The sequence below is a fragment of the Acromyrmex echinatior genome, chromosome 16 (assembly GCF_024713525.1).
Source record: "Acromyrmex echinatior isolate Ae372 chromosome 16, ASM2471352v2, whole genome shotgun sequence".
Classification (NCBI taxonomy): domain Eukaryota; kingdom Metazoa; phylum Arthropoda; class Insecta; order Hymenoptera; family Formicidae; genus Acromyrmex; species Acromyrmex echinatior.
The window spans coordinates 7,816,171-7,840,137 of record NC_141867.1 but is presented as its reverse complement, the minus strand read 5'-3'; the positions used below and the strand labels follow the sequence as shown (position 1 = coordinate 7,840,137).

Genomic DNA, 23,967 nt, shown 5'->3' with positions numbered 1-23,967 from the left:
TTTTTTTGTGACACTTGATTGGCTGATTATTCTGCACATATGTTTTCGACTTTAAATTCCCTAGCATTTGACCATGTTTTTAATCATGTTCCATTGCTTTTCGATGGAATGGATGGACTTTCCGATCTTATAATCAAGATAATTCATGATCATTCATGGTATTTATGGTGCATTACGGGTTACTGAATGTGTGTAAAAGGAGTTAATTGCCGGAGAGTGTAATTTTAATGTGTTTAGTAAAAAGTAAGGAATAATAAAGATCCATACGTATCGACGTATATATACGCGCGTCTGCTCGACACGTTTACAGGTATGAAAACAAGTTTCAACTTCATATTTCGTCTATCGTCACATCACGTTTACAGTAGTAGATTAGTTTGTAGAAGCGAAATAAACAGAAGGTTTGTTTGCGTCGTATAAATATGTTTGAAATTTTAAAAAGTAAGAAAATTCTAGTGCAGAAATGAAAGACAAACCTTAAGATTGTAAGTTTAGGATAATGGACTTTCTACAATAAGTCAAATAGCTTATTGTAGAAAGCCCATAACAAATAATATTCATAATAGATTATTAAGGGACAGAGTTATGTCTGCAGCTTGAATATCTAGAAGTTGGTTTGCTCCAATTTCTCTTGTCCTGTTGGAATAACTAGAAGCATGGTAAATTTAACATAATTCCTGAGAAGAAAAAAAGTAAAGCGAGCTGTTGATTGATCAGCTAATGATTTGACACTATGATCCTCTTGGCGTTAGAAAGGATAATCTAAAAAGGGTTTTTAGAAGAAGAAGAAGAAGAAGAAGAAGAAGCATGGTAGAAGCATGTTGGAGTACGCCACGCAAATAAATTTCTAGTTGATTACTGATTATGAATATTATGTGTTATTGTGAGCTCACAACAACAGGATTGCTACAGACCTGGAAAACTGGAGAAAGTCAGGGGAAAATGTAAAAAAGTCTGGAATTTTGAAATTTGCTCTCAACTTCCTTAAACTACTCTTATTCCAAATAATTGTTATAATTTTTTAAATATTATATCTGACGTTTATAGTTCAAAATTTGCGCTGAGTTCAAAACTTAGTTCGAAACTTTAAATGATTTTTACAAATTTATATTTTATTTAGTATTTTTATTTGATCCTTCTTTTTCGTTGTAACTGCATTCTTTTTTTCAAAACTAATTTATTTTTTGCTGGCTTGAATTTGCATTCAAAATTTTACTATGCTACTAAGCTTTTTTTGCATTTTTAATAATATAGTTTTCCTACAATTCTTGAATCTAAATGTTTGAATTTACATATTTTATATTAGTCATAGAAAATTTTTTTATTTTCGTCTGGAAAATCTGGAAAAGTCAGGGAATTTTTAAATTTATTTTCTATGGCAATCCTGTCACAATCTTAAGGTTTGTTTTTCATTACTGCACTAGACTTGCTGCAGAATTTTCTCATTTATTCAAACATATTTATTTTAAACAATGAAATATTGAACAAAGTCAATGATCGAGAGAAAGATAGTTGACAAAATTAAATTAATATTCAGTCGAACATACAAATTATTCAATATAAATATATTTATATATATATTTTTCTTTTATATTTAATTTGTATATTTGATTGAATATTAATTTAATTTTATCAACTATCTTTGGCTCGATTATTGACTTTGTTCAATATTTCATCGCTTTTACATTAACATGAGTATCTTTATACTAATGTTTATTTTACTTTAAGTAAAAAATAGTTGAGTTATAAGAAAGACCTTTCATTTCAGTCGTTTAGCATGGATGCCAAAACTCTTCCGAGTCTCTTGAGCTTGAAAGTGGCTCCTCCATCGGAGTTGTCAAATCAGAATATTGACAATGGTGTTGGGGATGGAGATAGCGGCTCTGTCAAACTACCAGCTGCTTTGGAGCAAGCTCTAGCATTTAAAACAGAGAGAGCCAAAGAAGTAGGTGGAGACCTTTACGACCTTGTTGCTGTAAGTAAATCACCAAATGACGATCGCGAGGATGTTTTGAGAAATGTGAGCATAGAAGACGTTATGACGGAACTGGAACCAATGACTGAGAAAGTAGAATCCAAATCAAGCAAGACGAAAAAGAAGAAAAAGTCAAAGAGGAAAAGGCACAATGCGGAGAAGAAGGACTCTGAACAGAAGAAGGATGGCATCGAAGAAGCAAAAAATAAAGAAATAAATAAAGAAGATATGCCAGAGATAGAGTATATACAGGAGATACCAAGTATAAATGACTTGGAACCTATGTACCGTCAGTTTGCTAGAGTCTTTGAGGCGTTTAAGCTGGTGGAGCCAGAACCGAGTCCAAACGATGCATCTGATAAGGGTGAACCCATCGGGCAGTATCCACCAGTAACAAATATACAAAGCTCTGGCACTGGCATACCAAGTAAGGTACCATTGTTGGATGACTTCGATGACGAGGGGAATCAGCAACAGCAGCAACAGGGCACAGGAGAGAATGGTGCGCCGCGTCTGTCCAAGCGCAAGCTCAAAAGGCTGACGCGACTAAGCGTGGCGGAATTGAAGCAACTGGTTGGTCGTCCCGATGTCGTGGAGATGCACGACGTTACTGCACGAGATCCAAAGTTACTCGTGCAGCTGAAGGCCCATCGAAATACTGTTCCAGTGCCGAGGCATTGGTGCTTCAAGCGCAAGTATCTCCAGGGCAAACGAGGAATAGAGAAACCGCCATTCGATTTGCCAGACTTTATAAAGCGCACCGGGATCACGGAGATGAGGGCAAGCTTACAAGAACGCGATGACACACGTACATTAAAGGCAAAGATGCGAGAGCGAGCGCGACCCAAACTGGGCAAGATTGATATTGATTACCAGAAGCTACATGATGCGTTCTTCAAGTGGCAGACTAAACCACGTATGACGATCCACGGCGATCTCTATTACGAGGGCAAGGAATTCGAGACACGCTTGAAAGAGAAGAAACCTGGAGAATTGTCGGATGAGCTGCGTACAGCTTTAGGCATGCCAGTGGGACCGAATTGTCAGAAAGTACCGCCGCCATGGCTCATAGCTATGCAACGTTACGGGCCACCACCGAGCTATCCGAATCTCAAAATACCCGGCTTGAACGCACCTATTCCAGAAGGTTGCGCGTTCGGCTATCACGCGGGTGGATGGGGAAAACCGCCAGTAGACGAAACGGGAAGGCCACTGTACGGAGACGTATTCGGTATATCTCGCACATCTGGCGCGGATGCGATGGATGAGGAAATAGATCGGGGAATGTGGGGTGAACCTGAGTCGGAATCATCAGGCGACGAGGACGAGGATGAGGATGCCGAGGAGGGTGGCGAAGGTGGTGACGGCGAAGGAAAGGATGGAGATGGAGATGCCAGCGGACTGGTTACTCCCGGTGCCGAAGGCCTGATCACCCCAAGCGGCATCACGTCGATCCCGGCAGGCTTAGAGACTCCAGAGACCATCGAGCTGAGGAAGAAGAAGATCGAGAGCGAGATGGAAGGCGGTGACACACCCGCGCTCTATACAGTGCTACAAGAGCGACGTACAGAGGGTCTGGGCGCTAGTATGATGGGTAGTACTCACGTATACGATATGACGGGTGCGGCAGGTGGCCAGGCACCGCCGTCCGTGATCGCTGCACGTCGCGGTGCCATCAGCGGCAGCGCAAGTGACGCCCGAGCGGAGAAGGACGGCGCAGTGGAATTGACGTTGGATCCTAGCGAATTGGATCTTGACTCCGAGGCAATGGCATCCCGATATGAGGAGACAATGAGATCGAGACAAGCACATCTCAGGAGAGAAGACTTGTCAGACATGCTGCAAGATCATGTACAACGACAGAAGGTATTATATATATATAGCATATTATTATATATATATGCATGTAAATAATATATATGATATGCATGTAAATATATAGATTTGATTCTTAAATAAAATAAAATTATTATGTCAATTTTGAGTTATATTGATTCTTTTCTGTTGCAGAGCAAACGCAAACGCCAACAAATCCAGGATACAAAGACATCTAAGAAATATAAAGAATTCAAATTTTAAGTGTATTATTTCTCTAATTATATGTACTGTATTATAGAAATTAAATTGATTGAGATTGCATTTAAAAAAAAATTAGATTTAATATATCACTTTAACATTGACGTGATTACATTTTTCAAAAAAACTTTTTTTATATCTTATATTTACACGTCACATGAGTGATCAGTAGAAAGGTCGTATTAACTGTGTGTAATGTTAGTGAAAACGGTAATTAATGGTAACGATATTTGAATAATTACGTATATTTTCCAATAAATATAATTATCTATTTTTATGTATTACAAATAAATTATATAAGAGAATGTAGATTTCAGTCGAATACATATATACACATACAGACATATTTGTTTAATTTGTATCAAATTTATCAGATATTTCGATGTAATGGCAGTACAAACACAGTAGGCCGACAGTCGAATATATATATATATATATATATACGCATACATACACATACATACAGGCACAGAGATGTATTTGTTCGATTTTTTTTATCAAATTTGTCAGATATTACAATGTAAATGACAGTAACAAACATATATAGACAAATACTTTTAAAGCACAGTTATTAGTTTAATTTTCCTAATCATATAAAAAATTCTATACGATATGTTTCTTTTGAGATAGTGGGCCGATCCAAAATCGTTCAAAGTCCAGTTTCATAAGTGGACGCGAAAGACATTGTAACAATACAAAAAGACAAGGAAGAGAAATAGCAATAATAAATTTACTAATAGCGCTACCGATGTCGAGCCAACTACCATATGGCGTGACACAATACATCAAAGGCAATGACAAACAATCGCCTAAAAAGAGAACAGCTAAAGAGTTTGGCTTTTTACATTCTTCCAATTCTAAAGAGTAGCTCACGCATCCCACTAATATCAAAGGAATGCTAAGTTTAAGAAATATCAAGGACGTCATTAGAAATGGAGAGAAGACGGTGACAAAGTGACGCGTCCAAGACGGATCGAATGAACTAATGCTCGCCATATTTCCCGTGCCGAAGAAGCACAATAATACGTATAACATCTATAATAACATGTTAAGGATATATATAAGTAATAACAGTTATCTATTATATGTATAAATCAAGAGAGAAGTGTTGAAAATTAATTCTTTAACGCTCTAATCTAATTATCTTTAATTAATCCAGATATAAATATCACTCTTTTGTTAAAAAAACTTATGGTATTTAAAAATTTTTCTTAAAGATGATAAAAGGATACGAAAAACGCCGCTTTGATCAAGTCTTCTGTGATATTTCGCTCTCCTGAGATCTTTGAGGTAGTTGAAGTAGCTTCCAACCAAGAAATTAAATTGAGTGTAAGAGTCATGAAGAAGATCGGCTCGTAAGAAGCCGACAATAATGTAAGAGAACAGAAAAATCCGAGCATTACGCCCAGCGTTCTTTTTTTGTTCTCTATTGGATGATACCAAATGCTTAATGGTGCAGTCAGCAGGATAATCCACGATATCCAATACCGACCATCAATGAATTCCATATATATAATACTTGTGATGACTAGACGTACAATTTCCATTATTCTCCGACTTTGTGACATCTCGTAAATAATCACTATCGCTATTGCTATACATACACCAATTATACTGAAAACGATAAAAAAGATATTAAATTAGTCAAAAAATTTTTATACAAAATTCCTATATATATTCTTTTCCAATATCATTAATTAAAAGAAATAAAAAAAGATAAATTTTTTTTTAATCAATCTCCTATGATCAATATTCCTATACTATTTAAAATAATTTTAAAAATGTCTGACTTGATTATATTTGCGAGATAAACTTACACAATATAAGTGCGTGGATATGGCTCAACGACAGGCAATAATGGAAATACACATAGTGCAATCGAAGTCCAAATCATAGAAGTTGGTACATCTTCTGACTTTACTGCTCGTATCAATAAGAGTAACAGTATTCCTATGCTGAAAGCAAATCTATATGTTAATCCAGCAAATATTATCACTAGTAGTAACAGAGTTCCTCCAATATCTATGACTAGCGTTTGTGTGCTCGTTTCTGCAAATACAGGCGTCGATGTAATATAAGTAGTAACGGCAAACCACGCAGATATTATAGCAAAGGATGCGTAGCATGGTAATCTCCAGTTGTTACAATTAGACGCTGTAAGTAAAAGTTAATGTATAAATGAAGTGTCCATTTTTCAAATAAAATCATTGATTTTTACTTAAAACATTTTGTTTAGAAATGATTACTCACTTATATGTACAATTAACATTATTATTAATAAACATGGAAATCCAATGTTTATTAATCGTAGAAGAAAAATTCGCGAATATTGACGTTTTGCTCCAGCTATTTTGAAGAATAATATAACTATCCAGCTAAGCCACATTATTGATAAATATATTAAAAATCGTATACGTTGATATTGTCTAAAATACAACAAGGCTTCCTTGCTCAAACTAATTGCGTCATTGCCCTCTCGAATTCCTGCCATTATATTTCTTTTACTGATATGTTGTTGGGCTTTACGAATTTTATCATTTATCTGTGTCTCTCGCCAATCAGTATAATCACTATCTTGACAACTTATCACACGATTTTCTGTTATTTGATGCATTAGTTGTTTCACATTGCTGATTAAAGAACGAGCGACATATTCACGATAATCCAAATTGAAATATTGCCATGGTAATGCACCCTTCGTAAAAAAGTATTTTACGAATAAATATTTTATACAATATATGAGCAAATATATAGTATATAAATCTGATCTTAATATGATACATAAATACTTACTTCATTATTTATAGGAATAGGAATTCCTATTAGGGATGCTATCAAGGGAGTTATACTCGCTTGTTCAACGTCTTGACGAAAGCCAGACGATTTTATTCCTGCTCCCCAAGTGATTAACGGCGTTTCAGTTTCAGATGGCAAACCACTTCCATGAGATCCCCAATCGGTCATTCCGTGATCCGATGTGAATATATAAACAGTGGTGCCCTTCCCAAAAAAGTCTTCTGTCGCATTCACAGCCTCTTCAATCCTCTTATCGACATAGTTCATATTGTCCACATACTCTCTAATCTCAAAATTTTCTTTTTAATAATTCTGTACTTTCAAAACAACAGTAATCAATAACAATAGTTTAAAATAACTTGAATACCTGGAATTTGGTTTTTTAACATGCCCCAGAGTATCACATCCAAGCAGATGAAAGAACAGAATGATTCCATTTTGATTTATGACTGTCTCGGTTACTGAGGACTGTAGCCATTTCAAATAAGCATCAAATACCCAGGAGTCCAGACGTCTCGTTTGATTACTCAATTTTGTATCAAAATCCTGCCATGCAGATGGATAACTTTGTCCATAAACATTGTGTTTGCTACCTAACTTTTCAAAATTTCAAAATAAGCATGAGAAATAATGAATATCAATGCTGTTGCATCTTTCTTTTAGAATACCTTTTGTAAACAGTGGTATTATATCTGGACTGCCCCAAGCCCAAGTTGTATGACTTTGATTGAAGACAGAATCAAAGTCAACTGGATTCTCCTGCCATCCTTTGAAAATGGCACTAGGATCCTCGTACAATCCTGCAGCGATTGCAACGTGTCCTGGTCTTGATTCAGTAGGCACTCTTGTGTGAGATATTCCCCAAACACCTCTATTCTTCATTGCATCCCTAAAAAAGAATTATTTATTTTATCTAACAAAATTAAGTTAATATTAAAACAAAAACATAATAAATCAATATTCTTAATGTTACATAAATATAATATATAAATATATATAATATATTATATATATATATATATAATTAATATACTATACATATACATATATATATATATATATATATATATATATATATAACATGATAGATTAATTCAATTTTTATTCTTTTCCAAACAAAAACATTAATTAAATAAAATTAAATGAAACTATATAAAATAGCAGAACACTTTGTTCCTTTCAATTAATAAACAAGTTTTAATTAATAAACAAGTTGTAAATAAGTTCCACAAGATACCTGAGATAAGGTGGTGGCTTTTCTATGAATGTCTGAAATCTCAGACCATCAGCCACGAAAAGAAGCAGCCTTTTAGCCGGTGCTCCATTAGGCGCCGGTACAATTGGCATTCCTCTAATAATAGGTGAATGAAAGTTAACATCTAATACACCCCACAATAGAATTAAATGCACTGTTAATCCCCACAGAGCAAACAGATAATTGTTGCTCATTTCGAGCCATCGTTTCTTGTGAAATTTTCCTGTTCTTTCAGACAATTCACTTTCTGCGATATCTAACTTTTTCCTGTTTATAAACATCTTTAACAATTTTAAGATTTGCAAGAATGAGGTGTACTCGAGATATACAATTGTAAGATTGAGCTATACTCGAGATTTGACACAACACAGTGTATGTCATACTACGTTAGCAGAAATATACTGACAAATCGATTTGAAATATCGAACGAAAGTATTAAATTTGTATTAGTTGCGCTTTGTACTCCATACATCTTACGTGGCTCTCTTTAGCTTTCTTTTTCTTTATGTACACTACACACACACACACACACACACACACACACACACACGCACACCACACACACACACACACACACACACACACACACACACACACACACACACACACACACACACACACACACACACACACACACACACACACACACACACACACACACACACACAATATATATATATATATGCATGTATACATATATATATATATTATGCAATATGCAATAGCAATATAAATCCATAACTTACTGTCAATAACTTACCGACTGTTAATATTTAACATTATATAAAATGTAAACAAATATAGTATTAAAAAAAGAATATGATTTTTTGAATAAAAAATAACGCTTATCTTTTGATTTTATTTTTATTTTTTATATAAAAAACTAAACTTTTTAAATGTTTAACATACGTATTCAATTGGTATGTCGGTAATTATCAACCTCCTTATTACCGAAAAAATTTTGTTAATCTGTAAATTATATTTAAATATTACAATTATAAAAACTGTAATTTTATTTAAATGTTTATCACTTATTCGTACAATAACAAATAAATTTTATTGAATTTATTATAATATACACGCATTAATTATATAAAAATAATAATGCAATGGAAGAAGCTAAAGATTGTAATATAAATTTTTCTGTGTTAATTTTATTATCACACATATCTACATTTAAAATTATTTATGTATACATAGGCAGAAATATTTATTTTTACAGAAAAATTGTATCTAAATCTTAACTTAGGTCTAGCATGTGTTTCGCAATCCAAAAAGATTGCAATACACAATGTAGAACGAAAGTTTGTTATGTACAGCTTAGTGTTACGAATGCATATTATTTTAATCCAGTACCAATGGCAAATATCTATATTTTCAAATACGTTTTCAAGTACGTACGTATCACGTATATTTTGAGAAATATAAAATATTGCTTAACTAAGCTTATCTCCTTTCAATTCTTTGTTATAATATACTATTGCACGCTCTATCAATGATGTGTTCTCACTTTCTGGATTTGCTTCCGTTGAATTTTTGCTATTTCTATTACAATTCTTCTTCATGTCATCATCTAGATTATTACTACTATTATTTATTGGCCGTGAAACCAGCTCAGGTAACTTATGCTTCATATGATTTGCTAATTCATGAATTGCATTCTGCAAATAGTGAATTCGTGCTTCTTGTTGCAATGAAATATTATATAACTCTTGGACGTCATCCGTAAACTTCTGTATTTGCATCTGACGGATCTCCTCTTTCTTTGTCTCTTTTGTGACTTGCCTGTTGTACTCCAATATCACACATCCTCCAGCTACACTGAAGATAATCAACTCGCCTATTAGACTAGCACCCAATTCAATTGCCATTGCTTCGTTCAACTTGGCAACCTTTGTAGGCTTACCAAGATTCATGATATACATTTTTGCTTTTACTTCTGCCCAATGATAAACTATGAATATACAAAACAAAATTATGATTATATCTTACAACAGTAAACTTGTGCGTCATGAGAATCATACTCACATTGAGCAGGTGGTATGATGAAATAAGTTCTGAAAATAGGACGAGTCTTTGCTTGATTGACAAGAAATTTGGCTAAAGGTTTACTGATCTGTTTGATAAATAGTACACCCAATTTAAGAGCTGGAAATACCCCGACTGGCATCTTTACCGATTAATGTTAGAACGCTTTCTCATTTGCTTTTCAATATCCTAAAAATTTTTGCTATATATATAATGTAATAATGTATATGTAATACACATACAATCATAGCCTCATCATTTTTTAATAAAAAAACTGTATTAAATGAATAAATATAATAGATAGTAGTTCAGCGATCTCGTTAGTCTCACACCTTGATTATTTATTTCAGAATATGTTAATGCGATGATATCACAACTATCACAAGTGAAACAACTGATATCATGACAGAGATTGTACGTTGCTGCAAAGCATGTATTTTGATATATTTTTCCGTCAACAGATATCTTTCATACCGAACGCAAACTTCATCATCTCACTGTGGATCTCCGAGAACGATAACAGATCTTTTTTTCATCCCTCTCAAGGCAAGCAGGTTAATCAGCTAATGGCAGTATAAACATGACGTAAGAATACAAGGTGTATCATTGCACATAATAGCGATAGCAATACTGGAAAAGACCAATCAGATTTTGCACTTTTTTGCGTATATAGTACTGGTATATTAGAATAGCCATTGGCTGCGTTCAATGGGCTCACCAGTTAAGTGAGCGCTCGCTGTTATTGGTATATTCTCTTAGATCATCCAATCAGCATTTTAGATCTGGAAGAATACATCAATAGCAGCGCATAGTGGAAAGATTACAGTGTAGTCAAAGCCTCACTATAAATGCTTTATAATAAAAAAAGATATTTAAAGTAACAAATAAAAAATAATACACATATATGCACGTATAATAATATTATAAAATTATTATAAAATTAATATCTCAATATTATATATAATATAAAAATTATTAATATAAATTATTATTAAATTAATTATTAATTATTAATATTATGAAATTGTTATAAAATTATTATAACATAATATTGTAATTTGGTTTAAATATATAATTTAAAAAAATAATTAATATATCAGTTTTATTACTATATGCAAAATTGAAAGAAAATATTAAAGTTATTCAAAAAATTCAAAATGATCAAATTAATAAATTATTTAAAATTAATTAAAAGTTACTTAAAAAATTAAAATTAAATTTGAAAAATTAAAGTTAAACATAAAATGTTAAATTAAAAATAAAATAAGAATTTAAAATTAAAATAAAATTATTTTATTAATTAATAATCTTATTATTTAATTAATTAATTATTTTATTATTTAATTAGTTAATCATTTTATTATTTAATTAATTAATCATTTTATTATTTAAAAGTTTAAAGTTTCACTATCATAGCAGGCGTATTGAAACAAAATCCGTCGATAAATGGCGGAAAAAGATCAAGCTCTGATTGGCTGCAGCAGATAAACATGCGCAAGAGCACACCATGTCTACTTGCATCATGCTCTCTGGTTATACTCTGTGACGCTTGTAATTTGTTTATAGAAAATTAACAGAATAATTTTTATTTAATATATTATGGCAGGTGAAGTGATTGTTGATGCATTACCGTATATTGATCAAGGATATGATGAGCCGGGCGTACGAGAAGCGGTGAATAAGAATTACATTCATATTTTTTTACAATCTAACAGAATAATAGTAATGATAGGTTATGCTTTGAAAGAATTAATTTTATTAAGAAAAATCCTCGTGCAAATTTATTTTATTTCACGAAATATTTGGGGTTTAATGTTGTTTCTTAGGCATTGGCGATGGTGGAGGAAGAGACACGACGTTACAGACCGACGAAAAATTATTTGGAACACCTACAACCTTTATGTATAACTGCCTTTGAGACAGACGTATTGAAGCATGAATTTGAGAGGATGCAGAATCGCTTACCGATGGAAGTGCTTAGTATGAAACGTTATGAATTACCACCGCCTCCATCTGGTAAGTTAAACGATTTAACTGCATGGAATGAGAGTGTGGAAAACAGCAGTGCGCAATTGGAACATCAAGCTACTAGGTAAACAAAAGCTATGTTTGGTTAATGGTTTAGAATGATTTGGATGTTCACATGCTATAAACACTCATATATTTATAAGTGTTTTTCTAAGTTTTTCTAGATTCCACTGGCTTAAATGAAAATATAACATCATGATCTTGATGTCATTACTAAATCAGTGAGTGCTTATAAATGTTAAAAAGAATAATATAAATGTCGTTTATAAGCACTCTTTGTAGAGTCCAAAATTGAAAAGAAATAAGAGTTTTTTTAGTTAATGTGGCAGGGAGGATTGATTGTACAATTTTTTGGGTACCTATACAAATCTGAGTTACAGTACACTACGAACAGTCACACATTACATACACAGGAACGCAAATATGTATTTATCCAATTTTTATATATCTCAATCATTGATGGCCAAATAATTCTCTATATATGAGATTATGGCGCCTATACTTTGGAATCAACCTTGCCTTTATTGAAAGAGTTCAAGAAAAAGAAGTATGTGAATGTCCAAATCAAACGCAACTTAGGACTTATTGACATATCATTTGTCTTCTCAGATTTTTGTACTGGCTTCTATACTTTTGTATAATTTTAGAATCTGTAATTTGGAATTGATGATGGATTACGGTTGCGAAGCATGGAAATCTTACTTAGAAGTACTAGTTCAGCTGCTAGGTCATGCTCAGAAGCAGTTGCAGACACTGAGGAAAAAGATTCAGGAAGTCAACTGGCAGAGGAAATCAATGCAGACTCAAGGAGGCGACAAACTGAGAGCTCTTGAAGCACAGTGGGTCAGTTTGGTGTCGAAAAATTACGAGATCGAGCAGGTTTGCGTACATTTAGAGGAGGAGATGCAAAGGATATTTTTGAATAAAGAGGCTGTGGAGATTAATGATGTACCAGCGGTGGAAGGACCCGATGTGCCAGGTAACAATGCAACAGAAACGATGGCATTGCAAATGCAGCAACAGGAGAATCAGGATGTTTAGTATAATATAAACTTTTATGTATATAAATAAAAATAAATAATTTATACAGAGATTTTTAATAATGGATATCGTATCCACAAAGAGCATTCGTGAACGTATTATGGGGTATATCTATAATAAAGCAGAGTTTATTTCATTATAGTTTACACATATCACACTTGTGGTTTATGCTTTTACAATATACATATGTACACGACAGTTATCGTTAGCGCGATACACTACTAATTAATTATTTGTAATTTACGACGTGCTGAAGGATCTGTTTTATAATAGGCTGTTTGCGTTGTTCCGTGTATCGACACAATTGCACACATTGCGTAGGCCTAGCTGAATTTCTTTTTTATTTTATTTTATTTAGGACAACAGCAATATATATCATGATATAATTACAAAGAGCATAGCTAAGCGCCTTTATTTTCGACTATTCGGTGTAAAAAAATACGTGTGTGACTTCGATCTCCATTTTTGTGTTCGATTATGTCCTCTTGCGACAGGATAGATGTTAAAAGTAATTATTGGGTTACTAAACTGCATCATTTTTGCCATTTAATCACTCAACTGTCATAAAGATGTTTCGCTGGCGCCAGAACTTTGAGACTGCAATGCCATACTTCCCTTGTAACCCATTGATTCTTCCTCCAATAGAGCTATTCGTTGCTTCAATGTTTTCACCTGCAAGGGAAAATTAATTTAAGAAAATTAATTTAAGGAATAATGCAATTGCAATATACGTCTGATATGCCTGATGCGATCTGTTTATTAATGTAAAGTATGACTTTAAAACACGTGATAGAAAAAACGGATATATTTTTTTAGTTTATTATTATGCAAAATATAAAATCTAAACAACTTATATTGACATATAAATTTTTTTGAGATTTATCCCTTAATATATATTAGCATAATATGTTAGCATAATTAATTTTAAAATATGCAATTTTCTTTCTTCTGAAGAATTTAAAATTTTTTATTTATGTCACTTTTCTAATGAAAGTGTGATACATCATCGCTTATTCAGGGTGTTCCATTTGGCGCTCATAATTCTCGCGAACATTATTAAATTTGTCTTTGTTGTTTAACATTTGATAAACAATAAGGATGAACTAATTTTATGAACGTTGCGAGCGTCAAGCATCAGTATGAAAAGGCACCTTTACTACGCTGATTGCGCATGCCTGATGCCGCAATCGCATCAGGAATCTAATATGGCGGCAGCTAACAAAAGAATAGTTGTGCGTCTAAATCGGCGAATAAAATTTAGACGGTTCGATGTTATCTTATAGACGAAAATTGTGGAAGTTATATAACAAACTGCCAGGAAAAGCACTCGGGGAGTATCGATTACTGCCGATTTTTTTCATCTTCGGGGCTGCTTTGGAATATTCCATGATCCACTGGCAAGTTGGAGAGGTTAACTTCTACAAAGTATATAAGCGCCGAAGGGTAGAGGAATTGGTGGAACGAAGACTAAGGCTAGAACAGATCTGAAAAGACAATTTTCGCACCAACTTCCTATTGAGATATCACACGATGATGTCTCTGTCACGGTACATTGTATTCAGTGCAGCAGCACTAGTTACAATGTTGGCTGGCTCGCAATACGTTCACGAGATCTATAAACCGCTTGATGACTTGGAGGATTTAGTCGAACAGAAGCTAAAGGAGAGGCGGAAAGAGTTACAGAAGAAATAGTGCTACAGACGAATGTCTATCTAATGTAATAAATTATTGTTGTTTTTATGAATGAAAGATTAATAATTTCATCCATAATAACTGCCAAAAATTTCTAGCCATATGATTTTATAGTACTTTTTGTGATAATCTATTTTTCAGTTTATGAGTTAAATAAAGTTCTTGTTATAATCAACTTAAGAATATGATTTTAAGTAATAGAATATATTAAGTGTTTGTATATTAGATCTTTATTTGTAAAGATTCTATCTATGCAATACAATGAAAATACTTATTGGCCAGAAACTTTTCGCAACCATTGTATATTTGATCGTACCTGCACAGCGTGTCTCTCTACCATTCCCAGCATCTGTTGCTCTAACTTCTTCAGTCTGGATTGATATTTCTTCTTGGATTTCTCCAGAGTTTGGACTAGCGCTCTGAGGAGAGCAAAGAAAGTTTTATTTTTATTACAAGAATGGAGCACAAAATGTCATATTATTATTTATTTATCTAATTTTCAGATTGATAATTAATCCTTGACTAACGGGTCACTTGAACTTGAAACAAAAATTTTAGATGGTTGAATGTCTATATGATTAATACTATGATGTTCTAAATTGTAGAGAAAAAAAACTTCGAACTATTCTCTTTATCAATCATAAGGTGGAAGTTCACTTGTATTCTGTATTTAAAATAGATTGCTTTAGAACTTAGGTATAGTTCTCATAATTATAGTTAAGAATTAATTCTATATATATATATATATATATATATATATATATATATATATATATATATATATATATATATATAAACCAAATGACATTTTGTCTACCACTTGTATATAGGGTCTGAAATAACACCCATTAATCATATAGCTTATTCCTAAAAAGCTTAGTCGAAAAGTCCTTTAGAGAACTTTTCGACTTAGTTTTTTAATAGGAATAACACTGTATGATTACAGGGGCATTATTTCAGATATATCCTATATACGTATAGCATGCAAATTTTCTGCAATAATCAGGGCTGGCATGTATTTAAAGTACTTTTACTTAAAATACAGTTTTTACAATACAAGTGTATTTTGAGTTTCAGTAGAGCGCATGAAAGGATTATGTATTTTGTATTTAAATTCGAAAGATTGAGAGTTATATATATTTTGTAATTTAAATAATAAGATTGATTGTCATAATTGAAATACAAAATACTTTCAATCTTTCATTATTGATACTGAAATACAAAATGTTTTTGCATGTTTTTTCAGTTCCGCTGAAATACAAAATACAGTTGTGTTACAAATATTGTTTTCTAAATAAAAGTATTCTAAATTACACGCCCAATCCTGACAATAATTACCCGTTAGCTCTTTTCAAGTCGTTGACGAGTTCAGCAGATTGTTGATGCCTGAGTTCGGAATTCTTGTTGACTTCGTCCAGGGTTGAGATCAATTCCTGCAGGCGTTCCTTCAGTCTCGCCTCTCTGCCTAATGCTTCGATCAATTCAGACTCCATTCCCTCACTTTCGTTGTCGCTTAAACCTCGGTCCTAAATATATTTTCAATTAGTAAGGTTAATTTTCAGAAAGAGACCTACATACTTATAAAAATTATACGTGATACCTTTGTTGCCATTGCGAGCATAGCCTCTGCGTCGCTCAGCTGACCCTGGAGGTGCTGTATGGTAGCGTGTTGGGCTGCAATCTGTGTATCGCGCGCGTTTAACTTTAGTTCTATCGTAGCACGTTCCTTCTCTAGAAGGAACACCCTGGCACGTAACTCAGCCTTGTCTTCTCGCATGGCCATTAGTTCCTAAAAATATGTTCTTGAGAAATAAATTTTATGATATTGAACTTTTTTTAAAAATATTTTTGATTTGTAATGTTTAATTAAAATATATTAAAATATATTTTTCACGCATAAGTGAAAAAAATCTATATTCGATAAAAACGATTCTTCGTGCTTATTCATATTTCTTTTTGTGAATTTTCAATTCAAGCTGAGCGCTGATTATTTATCGATCTTGAAACACAGCCTAAACCGAAGCCGTAGAAATATCACAAATAATTTGATAATTTTTATGCTTATAGGCATCTTAAAAGAATTTTAATACAAAATCTGTGAATAATTTAATTGCGAAAAATATTATCTCGGGAAGAAAATATAATACTTTTGTGAAACTTATATGTACCAAATTCCGAGTTACTCTCATTTGTTTATTTTACTTGTGAACTTTATTTAAATAGCGAGAATCCTGTACTGCTTTTTTATTTAAAAAAAATGTTTTCTTGAGTTTTTAATTCTCCTAATTAGATATAGACCTGCATGAGCACAGCAGTTTCCAAGTCCAGTTTCCTGGCCTCCGCTAGAGAGATGGTGTTCTTTGAGTTCAGGGGTTCTGCGTGCACGCTCTCCAGTTCGACCGCCGTCGATCTGACCATTGTACGTTCTCCCTTCAATCTACCTATGTGCCTCCTGAGTCGTTGCTCGTCCTCCACGTTCCACGTTATTTCCGATCTATCAGAAAGGCATTCGTAATAAAAATTGCACACATTACGCATGATGTAAAATACCTACTCGTCCGACAAGACCATGCTGTCTTCCCATGGAGCACCCAACGTATTAGTACAGTCATTCTCGAGTCTATTTAGCACATGATAAGCAACGTTTTCGGCCGCCCTTCTATTATCAATTGTCACACTGTTCCTTTCGGTGGAAAGCGCAATTTCACTTTCCAGCAAAGCGACTAGAACGTCGTACGCCTCAATCGCGCGATCACTGAACGAAAGTGCGAGTCGCAACGCCGTCGCATTCGATTCGTACTTGCCGACTAATAAGCTCAATCTGTAACACAAGACAAAAATGATCGTTTTACACGTTTATTATAGGATTTCCGTAGGATTGTGTCGTATATTTCAAGATCTTTTTTCAAATTTTAATTTATATACAAAAACTTTTAACTTGACAATAGTTCGTTCGTTAGGTTTTTTTGCACACATAAATAGTATACTATTTCAGTGTATTTTTTCGTTCTTTAATTTATATGTAACGATTCAGACTCTCTATCATCCTAGATGTATACTTCAATAACTTTGTAATTGCCATAAGTTTGTATCAATTATTGAGACCATTACATTTCGAAGAAGCAATCCTGAATTTTTGTTGATATACCTTCATCACATTGTATTTATCACATTATTTCACACACATAAATTATAACACATAAATTATAAATGCGCTTGATTCGATTTTGATTTTAATTTAATTTGATATTTTAACTTATTTTTAAAGCTTCTCGGGATTTGTGCACTTTAGGAATGTACCTATCGCATTGCGCCTTGCTCTCGTGCAATGTGAGTGCGAGGACCGCGTTATTCGCTCGCGCGTGTTCGAGTCTGCTGTTCAATCGTTCTGTCTCAACCTCGAATTGCTTCTCAGAACCGTTCAGTTCCTGCAGGTTTGACTGTTCTAGGAGATCCGATACGAGATGTTCGGCTACCATCGTGGAGCACACCTAAAATACATTGGAATATAACTATGTGCTTATTGCAAAATTAAAAAAAAGTACATATCGCTCTCTTACTGTAAAAAATTACACAACTCAAAAAATTAAGTTTCTCAGAAAAAAAGAAAAACTACTTTTCAACTTGACAAAAAAATCGACCAATTAAATAATGTCGGCAATAAGAATATATTCTTAACATTCATAAAATATTATTTTTGTCATTTTTGTTTTACAATCCTTAAGAAACCAACCCTTTTGACCATTTTTTAAAATTATCTTTTTTAAGTTCTGACAATTTTGATGACTATAAAGTTAAGTTAGCTCACTTTTAATGATTGATAGAATAATATTTATTTACATAATTCATTCATAGTAATAACTTTAAAATCGTTTTTTGATTGTCATTTTTGAAGGGAGTTACATATGTACAAATTTTTACAATTTTTTACATATTCTTATATGTATTTAGTATTCTTTACAAATAAAATTCGTACCCCAAGATTAGTAATGTCCGGACCGGTAATGTGCCTCTCGTCCGTCCTCCTCAATCTCACCCTCTCTGCCATCTTGAGGACTGGTGGTTCCTCCCTCGTCATACTCTTTGTTGGAGGTGTCTGTAGTGGTGGCAAGAGCGGCGAGCACGGTGCCGTCAAAGGTTCTGGCGAGCTGGTATTGCCCCTTGTCTGCGGAGAGAAGAGGCGAGGTGTGAAAGAATAAGAAGAGGGACGTTAAATTAAGAAAGAGTTATTGCATTTTATTAACATTTCTTTGTTTCTCAATCTCAGTTCTTGCTCTTTCAATTTCAATTTTCTCTTTATCAATATTAATTTTTGAATATAAACTCTGTTTTTTATGAAAGATCAATTTTTGAGGATTGCTGCTCACTCGAAGTTCTCGACGCGGTGACTCGCTGCTCGCCGTTTGCCTCTGATTGCTGCTCTGACTTTTAAAATGAATCAATTGTGCCTGCAGGCTCGTGATCTCTGCCCGTAACGCCGTGATCTCCTCTTGTAGCGTCGCGACGGCGACACTCTGACACGATACCGCTTGTTGTGTTGGCTCAGGAGTCGGTAATGCGGCTGGACTGTCCAGCTGTTCCCTACCATTCTACATTGAAAATAATAATGCATTTTTAAAAATATATTAAATATATTACATTGAGAGAAGGTGTTTGATACAAATACGGTCAATACGGAGATAACTTTTGTATATTTAAAAATTCCTGTCATTATCAATAATATTTAATATTTAATAAATTGCCAAATTGTTCCACTCGTTCCAACTTATTTATTACTAAATGAAAAATATAAATTTATAGCAAAGTTTATGATAAAAATTCTCTCCATATAATTATAACTATTAGGTGTTGGAATTAATTCGTAGCGTTTTACAAGTGATGGGAAGTACTTTCATTAATGTATTTTTTAATGCTCATGTGAAATAAATAACATTCTTTCATTAAAAAACGCTACGAATTAATTCCAACACCTAATATAATTGCATGATAAAATGTTATATAGTTAGGAATTTCATTTTTATAATTGTTCTATAATGTTAGTAATAATAATTGTATTTATAGTTATGCAAAAAAAATATTTAATTAGCACCAAAAATAAAATTACAGTTATTATAGTATATTATATTATTAAATTACGATCATTACAATTAAATTATGGTAATTGCAACCATTTTTTTCTCTCAGTGTAGATATATTATAAGTGAAAGTAATATTATGGCATCCCACTTACATTTTATATAATATAATAACTTGGTTAAAAATCATTATTTAAACTTAAAACTTAACAGTTATATTCATTAAAGTATTATTCAATCGATTCCATATTCAAAGTTATGAAATTACATTTATTATTTAAGGCATTGTTTATAAATATATGACGATATTGTATAACAGCTCGAAAAGAAATAAGGGTGGTAATGCGACTTTTCACAAAAATAGATTTAAAGAATTAGTTTTGTTTAAAAAACAGTATTTAGTTACAAAATCAACAAAAAAGTAAAATATTACAGAATGTAGCAAAATTAGCAAACCAGGCTATTATTAAAATTTGCATAACTCGAGATGTATACAGTCAAATAAAATGTTAAACAACACACTCAAATATATATACATAATGTATATTCGTGTGATAATACGTTTAAGTTTAAGAAGAATACGGAAGTACATGTAATTAAATATTAAAATGTATCTTTATTTCATTAGTCATAGCGAGCTACTGAGTAAATAATTCCGTAGTAATTACTAGAATTCACCACCTAATAGCAAAGATTAAAAAAAAGAGGGGAGGAGGCCATTGTGCTACCCACACTATCATAATACCAATAGATCTGTTCACGTTTGCTCGCACTTTTTGCACATCTCCGCTTTCTCTCTTTTCAAAGCCAAATATATATCTATCTCTTAAGTGCAAAAATATTTAGGGATTTCATGCAACGCTTACAGACCTATTTTTTCCTTTACGTTCAAAATTAGAATTTTAAAAGTTTTTTTTTATAGGATTTTCTTTACTTCTGTCGGTCGATTCTCGTCCTCGCAGCAGCTAGAGTCGGCATCCCCCAAAGTGCGATCCCCATCTCCCTGGATGTCCCCGCCACCCTCGCTCTCCTCTACTGGGTTGGTGATGGAACCCTCGGCGTCCCTGCTTGTCTCGACTTCTGCGCATCATCAAGATCATCTCCTCAGACCGCGACCACCGACGATTAATACTTACTTGGTACTTCGCTCGACAATTATACGGTTCGAAGAAACGATCTATTCCATCAATCCCGGTTATTTATCGAATAAGTGACTGTCTTTCGCGATAGTACACTGATGCTATAGTGTATGCGTCGCGAGTCCCTAAGAGATTGCTCTCCTTCTTGGTATCGAGAAGAGGAATCAAGAGTACGAATCGAGAGTCACCGAGAGAGCTATTACTATTGTTATAGTCGGAGTCTAGGGAGATCCGCTGATTGCCCGCCGGGGAATTGCCGTGGCTTTCGTTACTCAAAGATTCGCCAAGATTCTCTTCCTCTCTCATTCTTCGTTGAGCGAAATCGGTACGCGGAATCGCGATATTCTCCCGCGTACGTCGTATAATCAAAGCAGGGTGGAGCGTGGAACGGACTCTCTTACCGGACTCGTCCTCCTCGGCAATTACGGTAGCGCGATGCCGCTCCAGCTGTCTGCCGAGCTCGGCGATGACGGAATGCAACTCGGTGAGCCGTTCCTCGTGTCGTACCGCTTGCTGTTCCGCTCGTTGCTCGGCGCGGACCGCCTGGACCTCCGCCCGCATCAGCGCGGTTTCAGCCGTTTCCCGCGCGCGAGTAGCCGCCACTAGCCGTGAGTTCAATTCGGCCACCTCGGACCGCAAGGAGGACAGCGCGGCTGCATGAAGCTGCGAAAGGAAATTCATTTCTTTCTTTATTTGCCCGAGTTCTTGGAGTCGAAAGATTTTATCGTAATTTCTACAATATTGTGTATATCAACTCTTTAAAATTTTCAGAATAAATTTTTCACTTTGAAGAATGAAATCTTACTCTTCAAGATTGAAAATTGAGCCAGTCTTTTTTCGAGACTGGCTCAATTTTTATTCTTAAGAGTGAAATTCTATTAAAAAAAATTTAGAAAGTATATGAACGATTCTTAGAAGAAAAGCTCTAATTATAAGATCTTTTTCTTGTAATTGAGTACAATCCATTTTATATTGTCATTGATAATATAAATAATTTATATCAAAATTCAGGATAAAATTTTATTTGTAAAATTGTGTATCGTGTAACACAAAAAATATTTGAAGTTAAAATATAGGTATCTTAATTTCGTAATAGATAGACGTTATCAAATGCAGCATAAGCTTTTAATCTTAGCGTTTTTCACTAGTCCGTATTGAGTGCGCATTAAAAACTCGTTCAATGGTAGCAACACGAGATTGCTGAGAATGTGAGTTTATTGCACTCCTAGTTAAATACAGCTACAGAATCAAGTGCCGCGGAAGTGCAATATTTTTTCTATTGTACGTAAATTTCACTATGAAACAATTAAAAGAATTAAGTGTTTGTTTCAAAGTCAAAAATGCTCTCATTAAAATTTCAGCCAAGTGAAACAGAGTTGTAGAATAAATTGATGAGTAAGTAGAATTAAGGAACTTGCATGATCTTGGATTTTGAAGCTATTCCCTGTAGATTATCAACAATAAAGATGTATATACATAATAATTTTTCGATATTGTATTATTCAAAAAACTTGAATAAATAGAATATATAGTGTAAAACCCTTAAAGAATTTATTTGCACTATAAAAAGTATAAAATAATAATTTATTTTCACGATTGCATTCTGTATATAATATTCACTGTACATGTTTTTAAAATTATCACATTTATAATATTCGGCGATGCATCCAAGCTGTCATTATAATAACAAAGAAATGTCAATTAGTGTGCAATATATTATATATAATCAAAAAATTCAGAATATCCAAGTTCATAGAGAAAAATGCACATACAAATAATATTAATCCACAATTATGAACATACTTTATTTAATCTTATATATTGTAATATTCTACAAGTATAATTCCGTACAGTACTGTTATTTTATCAATAGTATGTAGATCTATGCATACATATACGTAACCGCGCCGTCACAACAGAATTATTTTAAATTAATCAAATAGTTATCGCTCAATTGTATAACAAATAATAAAACGTCAAAGATTAAGAGCGCAACAGCAAGTTAATATATGCTAATGTTTTAATTTATAAACAAATATGCCAACATACATTTCAACCAATACATTCAAGTCATTTTCAATGTTACTACCTAGAACATACTAAAAAGAAACGTTCTAAATCTACATATTAAACTACTTAATTCTAAATTACATTCGGATATAATATTCATACAATAAAACCTGTTATCTTCTTCTCGCAATTAGTCATCAATTGAAATCCGGTTGCCTCTTGATAGAAATTAAAATGTCTTAATTTCTGTCAAGAGATACTTAGTGACAACCGGATTTCAATTGACGACTAATTGCTTTTTTGATGATATTTTAATTTCTGTTAAGAGATACATAGTGGTAACTGCAATTGACGATTAATTGCGAGAAGATAACACAGGTTTTATTGTATGAATATCATATTCTAATGAATGTATATAAGATATTCTGAAATCTTTTCACTCTCTCTCTCTCTTCGTTATAAAACATTTTTATTCAATTATTTGCATATTTACTTTATGCTGTTTTGCAAATACGTAACGCGATAGTTTTTCAAGAGTTTTTCCATATATGCACAATTTTTTTCAACTTCAATAAAACTATTTGATACTATAAAGCAATATTTTAAAGATTAAGTTAACTCATTGATCTGTTTTACAAGTGTGGCGATTTACGTTGCATCTCAATTTTAAATTTAAAATAGTATTATAAAAAAACTAAGAGAAAAAATAATATAAAACTGATTTAGGAAATTACAAGCATTTAAAATGACGTAATATTATCAATAATATATATAATATAGTCACTATTATTTAAACTATGCAATTTGCAAAAGAAAATCGTAAGAATTTTATTTTCGTAGAATTCATTTTAG

At 33.1% G+C, this 23,967-nt stretch overlaps 7 protein-coding genes across 15 annotated transcripts in view; 4 read left to right on the top strand and 3 right to left on the bottom strand.

Moving 5' to 3' along the window:
• Window positions 1-88: 88 nt before the first annotated feature.
• On the top strand, window positions 89-4,618 carry Sf3b2 (splicing factor 3B subunit 2). Its single transcript, XM_011052569.2, has 3 exons — window positions 89-310; window positions 1,769-3,841; window positions 3,986-4,618. The coding sequence occupies exons 2-3, from the start codon at window positions 1,778-1,780 to the stop codon at window positions 4,052-4,054; spliced, it is 2,133 nt and encodes a 710-aa protein (XP_011050871.1). The 5' UTR covers window positions 89-310; window positions 1,769-1,777; the 3' UTR covers window positions 4,055-4,618.
• LOC105143959 (GPI ethanolamine phosphate transferase 1) lies at window positions 4,281-8,628 on the bottom strand. Its single transcript, XM_011052570.2, has 8 exons — window positions 8,085-8,628; window positions 7,516-7,736; window positions 7,215-7,440; window positions 6,845-7,130; window positions 6,302-6,746; window positions 5,869-6,205; window positions 5,284-5,665; window positions 4,281-5,086 (listed from the first exon to the last, which is right to left on the bottom strand). The coding sequence occupies exons 1-8, from the start codon at window positions 8,381-8,383 to the stop codon at window positions 4,655-4,657; spliced, it is 2,628 nt and encodes an 875-aa protein (XP_011050872.1). The 5' UTR covers window positions 8,384-8,628; the 3' UTR covers window positions 4,281-4,654.
• A 608-nt stretch (window positions 8,629-9,236) lies between these two features.
• Window positions 9,237-10,742, bottom strand: LOC105143960 (optic atrophy 3 protein homolog). 2 transcript variants are annotated; one of them, XM_011052572.2, is made up of 3 exons: window positions 10,605-10,742; window positions 10,131-10,319; window positions 9,237-10,056 (listed from the first exon to the last, which is right to left on the bottom strand). In XM_011052572.2, exons 2-3 carry the CDS (start codon window positions 10,270-10,272, stop codon window positions 9,539-9,541), a joined length of 660 nt encoding a protein of 219 aa, XP_011050874.1. In that variant the 5' UTR covers window positions 10,273-10,319; window positions 10,605-10,742; the 3' UTR covers window positions 9,237-9,538. The 2 variants fall into 2 exon arrangements, with proteins under 2 accessions (XP_011050874.1, XP_011050873.1); XM_011052571.2 differs by having other exon boundaries at window positions 10,463-10,741.
• An 880-nt stretch (window positions 10,743-11,622) lies between these two features.
• BCAS2 (BCAS2 pre-mRNA processing factor) lies at window positions 11,623-13,251 on the top strand. The gene is made up of 3 exons (XM_011052581.2): window positions 11,623-11,804; window positions 11,957-12,222; window positions 12,806-13,251. Exons 1-3 carry the CDS (start codon window positions 11,730-11,732, stop codon window positions 13,197-13,199), a joined length of 735 nt encoding a protein of 244 aa, XP_011050883.2. The 5' UTR covers window positions 11,623-11,729; the 3' UTR covers window positions 13,200-13,251.
• A 46-nt stretch (window positions 13,252-13,297) lies between these two features.
• LOC105143963 (colorectal mutant cancer protein) overlaps window positions 13,298-23,967 on the bottom strand; it is a 76,930-nt gene continuing 66,260 nt past the window's right edge. For all 8 annotated transcript variants that reach the window (XM_011052575.2, XM_011052577.2, XM_011052579.2 and 5 more), the window contains 11 exons: window positions 21,507-21,768; window positions 20,901-21,046; window positions 19,259-19,480; window positions 18,868-19,056; window positions 18,192-18,382; window positions 17,446-17,712; window positions 17,190-17,385; window positions 16,492-16,680; window positions 16,230-16,417; window positions 15,208-15,310; window positions 13,298-13,871 (listed from right to left, as the gene is read on the bottom strand). In XM_011052575.2, coding sequence (XP_011050877.1) covers window positions 13,761-13,871; window positions 15,208-15,310; window positions 16,230-16,417; window positions 16,492-16,680; window positions 17,190-17,385; window positions 17,446-17,712; window positions 18,192-18,382; window positions 18,868-19,056; window positions 19,259-19,480; window positions 20,901-21,046; window positions 21,507-21,768 — 2,064 coding nt within the window. In that variant the 3' untranslated portion in view covers window positions 13,298-13,760. The remainder of the gene's footprint in view (window positions 13,872-15,207; window positions 15,311-16,229; window positions 16,418-16,491; window positions 16,681-17,189; window positions 17,386-17,445; window positions 17,713-18,191; window positions 18,383-18,867; window positions 19,057-19,258; window positions 19,481-20,900; window positions 21,047-21,506; window positions 21,769-23,967) is intronic.
• On the top strand, window positions 14,322-14,807 carry LOC147907115 (ubiquinol-cytochrome c reductase complex assembly factor 5-like). The gene has a single exon (XM_087414843.1). It carries the CDS (start codon window positions 14,469-14,471, stop codon window positions 14,685-14,687), a length of 219 nt encoding a protein of 72 aa, XP_087270969.1. The 5' UTR covers window positions 14,322-14,468; the 3' UTR covers window positions 14,688-14,807.
• Window positions 14,730-14,962, top strand: sloth2 (ubiquinol-cytochrome c reductase complex assembly factor 6 sloth 2). The gene has a single exon (XM_087414844.1). It carries the CDS (start codon window positions 14,730-14,732, stop codon window positions 14,889-14,891), a length of 162 nt encoding a protein of 53 aa, XP_087270970.1. The 3' UTR covers window positions 14,892-14,962.

Bases quoted from the DNA above. Each gene is read 5' to 3' on its own strand.
- Sf3b2 (XM_011052569.2), top strand. From the start codon at position 1,778: ATGGATGCCAAAACTCTTCCGAGTCTCTTGAGCTTGAAAGTGGCTCCT. The intron at 3,842-3,985 runs GTATTATATATA...TTTCTGTTGCAG, and splicing joins ATCATGTACAACGACAGAAG to AGCAAACGCAAACGCCAACA.
- LOC105143959 (XM_011052570.2), bottom strand. From the start codon at position 8,383: ATGTTTATAAACAGGAAAAAGTTAGATATCGCAGAAAGTGAATTGTCT. The intron at 7,131-7,214 runs GTATTCAAGTTA...TTTTGAGATTAG, and splicing joins GTTAAAAAACCAAATTCCAG to AGAGTATGTGGACAATATGA. The intron at 5,666-5,868 runs GTAAGTTTATCT...TATCGTTTTCAG, and splicing joins TATCCACGCACTTATATTGT to TATAATTGGTGTATGTATAG.
- LOC105143960 (XM_011052572.2), bottom strand. From the start codon at position 10,272: ATGCCAGTCGGGGTATTTCCAGCTCTTAAATTGGGTGTACTATTTATC. The intron at 10,057-10,130 runs GTGAGTATGATT...GTATATTCATAG, and splicing joins CATCATACCACCTGCTCAAT to TTTATCATTGGGCAGAAGTA.
- BCAS2 (XM_011052581.2), top strand. From the start codon at position 11,730: ATGGCAGGTGAAGTGATTGTTGATGCATTACCGTATATTGATCAAGGA. The intron at 11,805-11,956 runs GTGAATAAGAAT...GTTGTTTCTTAG, and splicing joins AGCCGGGCGTACGAGAAGCG to GCATTGGCGATGGTGGAGGA. The intron at 12,223-12,805 runs GTAAACAAAAGC...GTATAATTTTAG, and splicing joins TTGGAACATCAAGCTACTAG to AATCTGTAATTTGGAATTGA.
- LOC147907115 (XM_087414843.1), top strand. From the start codon at position 14,469: ATGTTATCTTATAGACGAAAATTGTGGAAGTTATATAACAAACTGCCA.
- sloth2 (XM_087414844.1), top strand. From the start codon at position 14,730: ATGATGTCTCTGTCACGGTACATTGTATTCAGTGCAGCAGCACTAGTT.